The sequence below is a fragment of the Rhincodon typus genome, chromosome 22, assembly GCF_021869965.1.
Source record: "Rhincodon typus isolate 14 chromosome 22, sRhiTyp1.1, whole genome shotgun sequence".
Classification (NCBI taxonomy): Eukaryota; Metazoa; Chordata; class Chondrichthyes; order Orectolobiformes; family Rhincodontidae; genus Rhincodon; species Rhincodon typus.
Genome location: NC_063353.1, coordinates 39,897,610 through 39,911,164, shown reverse-complemented (window position 1 = coordinate 39,911,164; position 13,555 = coordinate 39,897,610). Strand labels below are relative to the sequence as shown.

Sequence of the window (13,555 nt, the reverse complement as noted above, 5' to 3'; positions counted from 1 at the left end):
GGCATTATTAAGGTGAAATGTTGGGGCTTAGGGGGCAGGGAGGGCAGTCGGAGATGAAGGTCAATATGATGCTGCCAGACCTGCTGAATTGCTCCAGAATACTCTGTTCCAGATTTCCAACATCTGCACAGTATTGTGCTTTTATTAATGAGGTGAGTTGGGTCATTAATAAAGAATTTAACAAACTATAATGATATATGATTGGTAACTCACCACTGCCTAGCGAGAAATTAACCTCTCCATTTGGCAAAAGCATTTTAAAAAAGGAAAAATATGCTCTTGACATCGATAAACCTTGTCTGACTTCTCATCTGATTGTGCCACAAATGTTGCTGTAGCCCACTTCACTCAGACCTCGATAAGATTCTGCCCCCAACTTTCTAATGTCTGCCTATGTACACCAGGTACCAAACGCATCTGCCTGACTGGTGATCAGTTCCCATGCCTGCTGCTTTTTGTTCATTTGATGGTCAGATGTAGTTCAAACCCAAGAAAAGCATGTGGTTCTCCCTAGCACTGTCCCATCTGCTGTCAGACTTCATTGCTATCTGGGCTTAGTACCTTGGAGATGTTTTGGCTTCTCAAAATCATGATCTTTTGATCAGCTTTTTCAAACCCATACATGACAATTATAATTCTCTGATAAATTTCTCTGATCTGCAGTGATGAAATTTCATATGTAGAGTTTTGAGTCTAAAATAGTGGCATATGAGTTGCTTACTTTTCAAAAAGGTCAGATCATCCTTCCAAAACTAAAGAACTGATCATTGACTTCAGAAAGAAAGGAGGAGAGTATATTTCCATTTACATCAATGGAACGGAGTTTGAGAGGGTGAAGAGCATCAAGTTCCTCAGAGTGATGATAACCGACAACCTGTCCTGTACTTCCCATGTAGATGCGACAGTTAAGAAGGGACAACAATGCTTCTCCTTTCTCAGGTAGCTCAGGAAATTTGGCACGTCCATAATGTCCCTCACTAACTTCTACAGATGCACCATTGAAAGCATACTGTCTGGGTGCATAACGGCCTGGAATGGCAATTGCTCTGCCGAGGACCATAAGAAACTACAGAAGGTGGTGTACACAGCCCAGAACATCACGGAAGCCAACCTTCCATCCATGGATTCTATTTACACAGCTTGCTGCCACGGAAAGGCATCCAACATCATCAAAGACCCATCACACGCCAGTAATGATCTCCTACAAGCTCTTCCATCAGAAGCCTGAACACGTGCACCAACAGGTTCAGGAACATCTTCTTTCCAGCTGTAATCAGACTGATGAATGGACTCTCTAGCCTCAAATAATGCTGATCTCGCTAATGTTCATCTCACCTAGCACATGCCCTGTGTAATGTAACCTGTATGCCTCTATCTGTATTCTTGATCTGTACATCCGTTGCTTACTATGATCTGCCTGTACAGCTTGTAAACAAAGCTTTACACTGTATTTTCGTACATGTGATAATAAATCAATCAATCAGAACATTGACCAAATCTAGTATGTGTCAGAAAACAGGGATCCCTGAGGAAGTTGTTGGAGAGTTGTTTGTACTGCAGTGCTTTATGACGGAATGTGAAAAGTAAGTGTCATTAGTTTGTTTTTTTGTTCATGAATATCAAGGATTGATTTTTGCTTTGGAAAATTTGGAGGTTAAATGTTTTTGAGCAGTTCAGAGGACATTTGACTGGGGTCAGAACAAGATATAATTTTTCTCATTTTCTAGAAGTGTAGGACAATTCAGGGAAAGCACAGACTACTCCACAGAAAGATTAGTTTGTACAACTTCCAGGGCAACAGCCCAGGACTACGTGGTTACAATCTACAGGTTATGCAAAGTTGTGTAAATCTGACCTCTCAGTTTTGAATTTCAACACTCACAGGAGCAAATTTAGGAGAATCAGTTACATCAAACTTAAAGATCTGATATAGGGAAGTAATTTCTCTGGAATTGAATTGCGATAAAGTGATGGTGTTGGGAATACGAGACTTGGTTTCGCTGTGTTTGACGGTCTTTCAAACTGTCTTCTACATGATATGGTTGTTTCTGTTTCTTCTTTTCTGTAATAAATTGCTGCTCAGTTATTAAAGAAACTCTGCAGCTTTGTGTGACTGTTAGGTAAAATTTTAAAAACTGAGCAATCAAGCAGGCTTAATTCTGGGATCTGTCTTATCCAGCAGTAACATCAGCTAGGATCACAACACCGAGGAATAAAGTTTAAAATCTAACACACCCTTTGTAGGTTGATTAACCTGTCATTCAAATGGGAACAATACAGGTACATCAATCTTTGACAAACTTCCGGTATTTTTCTCCATGAGAACTTCTTGGCATTAATGAGGCAGACGGGAATAAGTAAAGATAAAGGTAGAAGAGATTAAATATGACAACTCCAGGATATCTGACTTTGCTGAACCATCATGGAAGGTTGGTTTTTAAAATATTATATAATAGCAATGGGGAGGTTTTTGTTTCCATGGGATGAGGGCATCACTGGCTAAGCCAACATTTATTGCCCTTCTCTAACTACCCAGAGGGCAGTTCAGAGTCAACCACATTGCTGTGGGTCTGAAGTCACATATAGGCCAGACCAGGTGAGGATGGCAGTTTCCTTCCATAAAGGACATTAGTGAACCAGGTGGATTTTTCCAACAATCAAATGGTTTCATAGTTATTGAGACTGCTAATGGCAGATTTTTAAAAATTGAATGCAAATTCCACCATCTGCTGTGGAAGGATTCAAACCCAGGGCCCCAGGACATTACTTGGGTTACTGGATTAACAGCCCAGTGATAATACCACTAGGCCATCACCTCCTCCACACCTTGCAGTCCTTAACTTTACATTGTCCAACTTGCAGGTCATTGTTCAGTTTCTTAATGACAAAAAAAACTTCTACAAAAGTTCAAATTTTGAAAGTATTTTAACAAAACATAGTGTAAAATGTAATGTTGCTGTTTTTGAAATACAGAAATAATCTTTATTTTGACACTGATTAAATATATACAAATAAATACAAAAATATAGTAAACTTCAGTTCTGTTGAATTGACAAAGTTAATGTAGTCTGAATGGGATGTAAAAATTACATCTTGATGCGTTAAAAAATGAAAATCGATCAAATGTGGCAGCAATATATCATCTTGACAATTCTGTGACATGTTCAAATAACCAGTAATGCATTTCCTATTTTGATGTTTGCAAGTATTTATATCATTCAAAATAAATCTGGAGCAGGTTTCTGTGTTGTTTTCCATTCAGTTTTTCTGTTGACTTTAGTTACATACTTGAAATGGGAGGAGTGAATGGAAGGAAATTGAACTCATGGAGTTCATCTGTTAGCTAAAATTGTGTCAGATACATAGAGTCCTAAAGAAAAAGAACTAATCATAAATCACTTTAAAAACTGTGAACACTGCTCCAAATCAGTGTATATTTTGCTAAAGTATGTGTTGCAAAAACAAACTATTTCCTAGTGTTTTATTAGATAAGAGGTAGATTGCTACCCATTAGGTTGAGATTTATTTCCTCAAATGAGGATTACATTTTGCAAAATGTTAGTCAACCAGGATATTAAAAGCAGATAAGATTGGAATAAAACAAGATTGACCTGAAAAAATACAATCTGAATCCCCAACTACAAGTCAGTTTCAGTTCTTTCATGGCTCATTCCATGTGCTGAATGCAAAAAAAACTGGACCTGTTGAGCTTTCTATTCCTGATGGCTTGATAGCTGCTCAGACTAAAATACTGTTTAAACGGAGGAAGGTGTTCTGGAGTGTCTGCAAGAACTTCCTACCATCAGCGGTAAACTGGTCTGTAGAGTTTGAGCATCAGAAAGCACTGTGTGGTTGCTCCTTACCTTTGCTGGCCTCACGGGAAATGAATTACAGGAAATTTGGAGTGGAAGTTGAATTTTTTAGACAGTGAGAAATAAGCCTGTTGGCCCTGTCACTAACGGGATTTGCTGTCAGCCAGAGTATGCAGTTAGGTTTCCCAAATTTCATTGAAAGTGTTCAGCAAATTGTTTGCCAAAACTCAGGCAGACTCAGAAAAAGAACTCACTCATGGCAGCATGCTTGGAAACGAGGTAAATCATAGGAAAACTACTGAGAACACAACAGGTAGAAAACATACAAAAGGGGGTCTGTTGATCTCTCTACCAAATGCAAAACTTGGATTCTGATCCTCCTATGCATAGGTTCTTTAGTCAGGCCCTGGTGAGTTGAAAGAAAGTTCTTTGGCCTTTTTGGTGGAAGCCAAAGGCAGGATGATGAGATTTGGAAGACTTCTTTTCCTTGCCCCACTCCCCTCCCTGCACCCATCCCACCCTCCCCACCTCCGATTGCACATTTGATGTACGGATCATAATCAGAACAAGCTGGATGGCATTTGCAAATTCTGATTGACTTTATTCTTCCCATAGGGTGGCTCCAACTGGATCTCCGAGTAGTGTCCTCCTTCTGTCACATGAGCTAGAAAGAATGTAACAAAGACAGTGTGATCTCTGTTCTATTTTATACACAATATCATTTTACACTTCTTGAATATGTTCATGAAAGTATTAGCGTTTTGAACAAGCTGTTTTCAACACCACAGATGCTTCCAGTTTGGATTACAAGAACTTGCACATGTTATAAACCTCTACAGGCTATCTGAACCTATCAAAGACAATAGAACTCTTTCTAGCACTCAATAGATCTTAACTCTTTCAGCAGGCCATCACAGAGCGATAGGTCAAATGACTTCTTTCTGTATGGGAGGGTTCAATGTTCAATACTTTGAAGAGATCAGGGTTCTGTAGGTGATTCAATCTGGAAAAATGCCTTTTAATTTGCCTTGACGTTTCATACAAACTTCAAATAAAAATGAAGTGTAACCAATTGGCAAATCTTTGTACCCAGAATCTTTATCAAATCATTAAATAATTCAAAACTGACATTAAATAGAGAAAATAAGTTCACAGGAATGTTCAATGTCAATATTAGAAATGCAGGTCCCTTTAAAAAGGCATAGACAGGTCAGCTCCAGAATTGATCAAGGGCCAGTGTTGCTTGTTGGATTTTTGGATTTTTGTATTTAAGAGTAGATCTCTAGAACTCTTTTGGCACAGGGGTAGTGTTCCTACCTCTGAGCCAAAATACTTAGGTTCAAGTCCCACAAGTTCCAGTGTGTGTAAAATAACTCTGAACAGGTTGATTAGAAAATATCTTAAGAGCGGAGTTCTGATTAGGATGATTTAATGGTGGGTTTACAAAAAAAAAAATATAAAATCGTAGAGTTCTTCTCTAAGCTTTCAGAGGGAGGTGGGCACACACGAGCTGGAGTGCATTATTTCCAACTCCATTTTGACTTAGCTCCTCCCACTTCCCCTACCCTCCCTTAACTTTTGTCGTTGTAACACTGCTGGGCAGCCACAGAGTCAGAGTCATGCAGCGTGGAAACAGACTCTTTGGTCCAACCAGTCCACAGTGACCATAATCCCAAACTAAACTAGGCCCACATCCCTCCAAACCTTTCCTATTCATGAACTTATCCAAATGTCTTTTAAATGCTGTGACTCTAACTGCATCCAATTTCTCTGGCAGTTCATTCCACATACGAACCACTGTGTAAAAAAAAAGTTGCCCCTCATGACCTTTTTAAATCTTTCTCCTCTCATCTTAAAAAATATGCCCCCTAGCTTTAGATTCAGAGGTCTACAGCATGGAAACAGGTCCTTCAGCCCAACTTGCCCATGCTGCCCAGTTTTCACAATTAATCTAGTCCCATTTGCCTACTTTTGGTCCATACCCCTCCATACCTATCCATCCATGTACCTGTCTAAATGTTTCTTAAAATGACAAAATTGTACTCGCTTCCACCACTACCTCTGGCAGCCTGTTCCAGGCACTCACCACCCTTTGTGAGAAAAATTGCCCCTCTGGACTCTTTTGTGTCTCTCCCCTCTCACCTTAAACCTATGCCCTCTAGTTTTAGACTCCCCTACCATGTGGAAAAGCTGTTGACTATCTACCCAATCTATGCCTCTCACGATTTTACAGACCTCTATAAAGCCACCCCTCAGTTTCCTACATTCCAGGAGAAAAAGTTCCAGCCTGTCCAACCTCTCCTTATAACTCAAACCTTCCGGTCCAGGTAACATCCTAGTAACTTGTTTCTGCAGTCTTTCTAGTTTAATAATATCATTTCTATAGCAGGACGATCAGACCTGCATGCAGTACTCCAAATATGGCCTCACCATTACCTTGTACATCTGCAATAAGATGGCCCAACTCCTATACTCAATGCTCTGACCGATGAAAGCAAGCATGTCAAAAACTTTCTTCATCACACTGTCTAGCTCTCACTTCACTTTCAACGAGCTGTGAACTGTATCCCTGGATCTCTTTGTTTTATAATGCTCCCCAAGGCCCTACAATTGACTGTGTAGGTCCTGCCCTGGTTTGACCCTCCAAAATGCAACATCTTGCATTTATCCAGTCATAGAAATATACAGCAAGGAAACAGAACCTTCAATCCGAATTGTCCATGCCGAATAGATTTCTTAAATTAATCCAGTCCCATTTGCCAACATGGCCCATACCCCTCTAAACCCTTCCTATTCATGTACCCATCCAGATGCCTTTTAAATGAAATTGTACCAACCTACACCATTTCCTCTGGCAGCTCACTCCATACACGCTCCACCCTCTGTGTGAAAACGTTGCCCCTCAGGTCTCTTTTAAAATCTTTCCCCTCTCACCTTAAACCTATGCCCTCTAGTTTTGAGCTCCCCCACCCTGGGGAAAAGACCTCGGTTATTCACCCTATCTATGCCCCTCATAATTTTATAAACCTCTATAAGGTCACCCCTCAGCCTCCAACACTCCAGGGAAAGTAGTCCCAACCCATTCAGTCTCACCCTATATCTCAAACCCGCCAACCCTGGCAACATCCTTGTAAATCTTTTCTGAACCCTTTCAAGTTTAACAACATCTTTCCTACAGCAGGGAGACCAGAACTGCACATGGTATTCCAAAAGTGGCCTGATCAATATCCTGTACAGCTGCAACATGACCTCCTGACTCCTATATCTAAATTAAACTCCATCTGCCATTCTTCAGCCCACCAGCCCAGTTGATCAAGATAACAGTCCCATGATACACTGATTATTTTTTTAATGGCATATATCCTCCACCATTGCCTGTAAGGACCATTGAGTTCCGGCATGCTTACTTCTGCCTTTAGGTCTCTATAGGATTATACTTGATGTTTATTCAGCATATCCCACTTCCCTTCTTCCTTGTCCCTTGATAGACACTTGCTTTGTTCATATTGTTCCGTGAATTACTCCTCCCCATGGGCTGGTTCATGTGTGGTTGCTTAATTGCGCAATGCTCACTTAGAGAAGAACTGGGTGGTGTTCACTTGTAGGTTACACAGGTCATGTAACCTTTGGAGAAATGGGACTTGGATTATTTTGAGAGACACACTAGCACCAGGTCGATTTGGGTTAAAAGGTAACTGCTTCACAGCAGCTTTTATAGTTAGGTTACAGGTTTTCACAAAACATGAGAAGGGGCAGAATTTCTTCTCTCAGGGGGTAGTAAAACTGTGGAATTCTTTAAAAACATGAGAACTAGGAGCAAAAGTAGGCCATTCAGCCCCCAGGCCTGCTCCACCATTCAATAAGATCATGACTGATCTCAACTTGCCTCAACTCCACTTCCCCGCTCACACCCCACAAGTCTTTAGCCCATCACTAGTGAAAAATCTCTCCCCTGCTTAAATTCTTTCAGTGTCTCGGTGTCCACTGTATTCCAGGGTAGCGAATTCCACAAATCCCCTTGGAGAGCAGCAATTTCTTCTCAACTCAGTTTTAAACCTGCCAGCCCTTAGCATAACACTATGACCTCTCTTCTAGATTGCCCTGCATGGGGGTAACAGCTGCTTTACATCTATTGGGTCAATCCTCTTTACGAGAGGAATGTTGGAGGTTAGGTCATTAAGTATATCCAAGGATGCGATAGTCAAATTTTTAATCAGTAAGGGAATCAAGGGGTATGGGGAAAAGGCAGGAAAGTAGAATTAGTTTGGTGATTTGGTGGTGAGTGTTTAAAATATATATTAATTTTTTTAGAAAAAGTACTCAGTTTTTCCCCAGTGGGGTTGCTTCTGGACAGGGAAAGGGTTAGAAAAAAATAGAGCAAAGTCTTTTGTGTTTTAAAGAAACAAAAATAAGAAGGAGCAGTGTTCTTAGAAAAAAAACAGCATTGTTAAAGGTTGGGACTGCGGTGGACTGCATTACTTCCATCTATAATATTAATTTAATTTAGTTCCCTCTGTTGGTTCCACATCTTTTTGCTTTTTGTTATTGTTAGTTATTTGATTAATTTGATAATAGGGTGATTAGGCGCTAGGTTTACAAAATCAAAAGAAAAGAACAAAGTGCTTTAAGATGGAGTGCATTCTCTCATCCTTCAACACTATTTTCATTTAGTTCCCTCATAGGGAAGTTGTGAAGTTCCTCATTGTGGTTTTTTCTTGTTATTGTCATACTGTACCTGGTGGGCAGTAGTCACTGTTGCTAATCGTTAATTTGATGAATTCATGGTAGCTGTTTAAAATTATAAGAAAAAAAAAATCAGAGTTCTCAGGTGATGGAGTGGATTATCTAGAGTCATAGTCATACAGCACAGAAACAGACCCTTCGGTCCAACCAGTCCATGCCGATCATAATCCCAAACTAAACTAGTCCCAATTGCCTGCTCCTGGCCCATATTCCTCCAAACATTTCTTATTTATGGACTTAGCTAAATGTCTTTTAAATGTTGTAACTGTATCTGCATCCACCACTTCCTCTTATTCACCACTCCCCACTCTCAGTCTGACTTAGTTCCCTCCCTTGTTTCCCCAAAGTTTTTGAGTTTTGTTAGTGTAATCTGATTCTTGGGTGATTTGTTAAATTGGTGGCAGCTTCTTAATATTAAAAAAAGGTGAGTTTTCCCTCTGGGTGGTGGATTGACTATAAAGAAGAGAGCAGAGTTCTTCCCTGGTGAGGTCTTGGTTTTAGGGGAAGGGTTCAGAAGGGCAGGGTGGAAACTGATTTGTGTTAAACTATAGATTAACAACAGAACTTTTTAAAATTTTTGTAAGTCTTTTGCTGCGTAATTCAACATATGGATCTTGGTGTATTACACACTCAAGATAAGTAAAGTGAAGTACCCTTTGTTAAGATCTGACAGCATTAGAAGGGAATAATCAAAATTCATAATTGAATTACAACATGCCAGACAGCCAAAGCCTCTAGCCAGCAGATTCCCCTAGACATCAGGCTTCTTGCCTCAGCGATGAGGTAGGTGAGAAGTAAATACCAGCGTGTCTCTCCCAAGCCAAGGTAAAAATAAATAAAGGTGTAATAATTCAGGAAACCTGACTGAAAAAGAACACCGTTTATTGTTGAACACTAAAATAGAGCCACTGCTCTGCTTAATTTTTCTTATATCTCCAGAAGTGCTGTCACACACAACTGAACGATTCTTTTCCCATCACCAAATCACCATGACCTTTCTTCAATTTTAACCATTAACCACCACCACGAGTAAATCACCCGGGTAGCACATTAGACATTTACACACAAAGCCCATTAAGGGCAACGCAAACCATCAACGTGAGAGAGGAAGGGAGAGTTGGTCTACTATTTTTTTTCCTCCTTTTGTTTATATCCAGAAGTGCTCTTACACACAATTGAACAACTTGTTTCCCCATCACCAAATCACCGTGATTTTTTTTTGAAAACTACAGTATTATGTACCATCAGTAAAACACCTATGTAGCCTTCCTGCTCCTCTGATGCTGCTTGGCCTGCTGTGTTCATCCAGCTCTACACCTTGTTATCTCAGATTCTCCAGCATCTGCAGTTCCTACTATCTCTGATACAAGTGTAGCCAATTAAATGTTTACGAGCAAAACTCTGTACAGGCAATGCAAGCCATCAAAAGTGAGGGTGAGGTTGGGAGAGTTGTGCCTGCTATACTGTATTTTCTAATCAACCTGTTCAGAGATGCTATTACACACCTCTGGAGCAGATGGGACTTGAAACCAGACCTCCTGGCTCAGAGGTAGAGACATTTCCACTGTGCCACAAGAGTCTGGGTCTGCTTTTCTTTTATAACAGAAATGCTATCACACACTACCAAACGACTTTCCCAACAAATTACTGTGACCTTTTTATTGTCTTTCTTTATATAATACTAACCACAACCACTGGGTCTGCTTTATTTTATAAACTACAATTTTCTCTTTTAACTACCACCAGTAATCACTCATGTAGTCAATTCAATATTTACACTCAAAGCGCATTAAGGTCACTGGATTTGCTTTTTGATTGTTTTTTTCAACCCAGAAGTGTTATCACACACAACTAAGTGACTTTCCCACCACGAAAATCTCCCTTTTTGGTAATCTACTAACCACCATTCATCTAGATCTGCTTTTTTTAAAGCCTATTTTCTAATCCACCTGTTCGGAGATGATATTACACACCTCTGGAACAGGAGGGCCTCCTGGCTGAAAGATAGGGATACTACCTGCCTTTCGACTCCTGTTTTGAATAGGGGTGTCACATTAGCTGTTTTCCATTCTTCTTGTACTTCTCCAGAATCCAACAATTTTTTTGAAAATTACGAATGCAACCAGTATCTCTGTAGCTACCTGGGATGCATACTGTCAGGACTCGGGAACATATCTGCCTAAGCCCCATTTGTTTCTCTAATACTACTTTTTCTAGTTTTGGTGATGGTATTTAATTCCTCCCCCACATTCTTTAACATCAATGGAATGTCTGAAATACCTTCCACCATAAAGACTAATGCTAAATATCGGTTTCTCTCCTCTGTCATTTCATTATCTCCCAAAACCAGTCTCCCCGTATTCATTTTCTAAGAGGCCAATGTTTAATTTGACCTCTCTCTTCCTTTTTATATATTTAAAGAAGTCCTTATTGTTAATTTTTATATCCCCTGCTAATTTGCCCTGGTAGTTCATTTTCTTTGTCTTTATTATCTTTTCAGTCCCCCTTTGCTGGATTCGGAATTTATCTCAGTCTTCAGGGCTATCACTGACTTTGGCCTCCTTATACATACATCTTTCAACTTAATACTCTCCTTAGCATCTTAGTTAGCCATGATTGCTTGGCTGGTTGATTGATTGATTCCTCTCTTAGGAACTTTCCTCTTTACTGGGATGTATTTTTGCTGAGAGTCATAAATTACCTCATTGGTTGTCTGCCACCGCTTGCTTCCTGTCATTCCTGTTAATCTATCTGCCTGAATCACTTCAGCTAACTCTATCCTCATTTCATTGTAATTCCCTTCCTTTAAGTTACACATAGTTGTTTCCGATCCAAGTATCTTAAACTCAAACTGAATATTAAATTCTATCATATTATGATCACTACTTCCTAGGGGATCTTTTACTCAGAGGTCATTTATTAAAGCTGCCTCATTACCAGATCCAAGATAACCTGTTCCCTGGTTGGCTCCAATAAATACTGCTACTATCTCATGTACACTATGAATTTGTTGTCATAGATAACCTTTTCAATTTGATTAACCCAATCACATGAAGGTTTAGGTCACCCATAATTATTGCTCTATTGTTTTTACATGCTCTGATTATTTGTTGATTTATAGCATTTCCCACAGAGTGGCTACTGTTTTGGTGTCTGTGCATTACTCCTACCAATGTTTTCTATCCCTTGTATTTTAACCTCTGCTCAAATGGACTCTGCATCATTTGAATCTAGATCATCTCTCACAACTGTTGTCATTTCATCTCTTATTAAAAAGTGCTACCCCACCACTTATTCCCTCCCTCCTGTCTCTCCAAAAGGTTAAATATCCCTGAATGTTAAGCTCCCAGTTTTGATCTCCTTGTAACCATGTTTCATAATGGCGATGACGTCATATCCATTTACCCCAATTTGCTTCGCGCATTAAGATACAAAGTCTTTAAGTTTGTTTTATTATCAAAATTCCCTCCACTTCTACAATTCCTTGGTACAATGTGACATTCACACATTCCATTCCTTCTGTTTCCTTTCTTGTAACAATCAACCCCATCACTAACCAGCAATCTAACCTTCTCCTCTACCTTTCATTTTATAATTTTCCATGGAACTGAACCCATCTCCCCAGCCCTATAGCCCTTGTTAGGCAATTTGCCAGGTCTGTGGTCTCAGCATGATTCGGGTAGAGCCTGTCCTATCGGAACAGCTCCCTCCTCCCCCAGTACTGGTGCCAACACCCCATGAGTTCAAACCCAGTTCTCCCACGCCAATTTTTGAGCCACTTGTTTAACTCTTTAATCTTGTTTACCCTGTGCCAATTTGCTCATAGCTCAGGCAATAATCCAGAGATTATTACCTGCTTGGTTCTGCTTTTTAAATTCACCACTATTTGCTCATATTCCCTCAGCAGAACCTCCATTCTCCTTTTACCTATATCGTTGGTATCTTGAACCACAACAACTGGATCGTTCCCCTACTTCTCCAAGTTCCTCTGCAACCCAGATAAGATCGTGAACCTGGGTAGACAACACAGCCTTTGGGACTCTTGATCCTGGCCACAAAGAACAGTGTCTTTTCACCTGATTATCTCCAATTTCAACAACATTTCTCTTTTCTCTTGAATGCTCCCTGTACCATGGTGCTATGGTGAGTTTGTTCATCCTCCCGACAGCCCACACTCATCTGCAAAGGGATCAAGAATCTCAAACCTGTTAGACAAGCTCAAGAGCTGAGGCTCCTTCAGCATGACCTCCTGGATCCCTCTACCTGCCTAGCTGTTAGTCACACCCTCCTGCCCATGACAACTGACTGAATTCAACATAGTTAATCTAAGGGCTGTGACCGCCTCCCGAAACACAGTGTCCAAGTAACTCTCCCCCTCCCTGATGTGTTGCAGCGTTCAAAGCTTAGACTCCAGCTCATCAACTCTGAGCCAGAGTTCCTCAAGCAGATAACGCTTGCTATAGGTGTGGTCACTATGAAACACAGCGAGATCTACCTGCTCCACATCATGCAGTTACAACACATCACCTGGCCTGGCACTGCTATTTACTTAGTTCCAATTTGTTTTTTTTTAAAGAAAATGTCCTACTGGTCTTATAGTTTGCAATCTGTAAATATTTCTCCTATTTACCTTCAATTTGAGAGTAACTATAACATGATAGTCAAATTAGCAGTTATTACCAACCAATGGACTTACGTTTCCTGTGATGTCACTCTTTGTTTTGCATTTGCCTGCTGGTCCTGGGTTTCAATTCATGTAAAAATACCTTACAAACTACAAACTAAAAAGTCAAACAAAAAGCACCTCATTCCCTTCTGCAGCACCTTCCGACATGGCCTCCAAATTCCCTGAACTGGGGCTGTGTCTCATTGTGGATTGGATCTCCTCCCTGATTGTGCACAGCTTTTTGGTCATGTGCTTTCAACAGACCCCTTCTTAAATAGATAACAGTGTGGAGCTGGAGGAACACAGCAGGCCAGGCAGCATCAGAGGAGCAGGA

The 13,555-nt window shown here is 40.3% G+C and overlaps 1 protein-coding gene across 1 annotated transcript in view; it reads right to left on the bottom strand.

Moving 5' to 3' along the window:
• Positions 1-474: 474 nt before the first annotated feature.
• The window catches only part of LOC125481056 (protein TASOR 2-like), an 80,358-nt gene continuing 67,277 nt past the window's right edge, over positions 475-13,555 (bottom strand). The window contains exon 9 of the mRNA XM_048609996.1: positions 475-4,476. Within this exon, the coding sequence (XP_048465953.1) occupies positions 4,373-4,476 (104 nt within the window). The 3' untranslated portion in view covers positions 475-4,372. The remainder of the gene's footprint in view (positions 4,477-13,555) is intronic.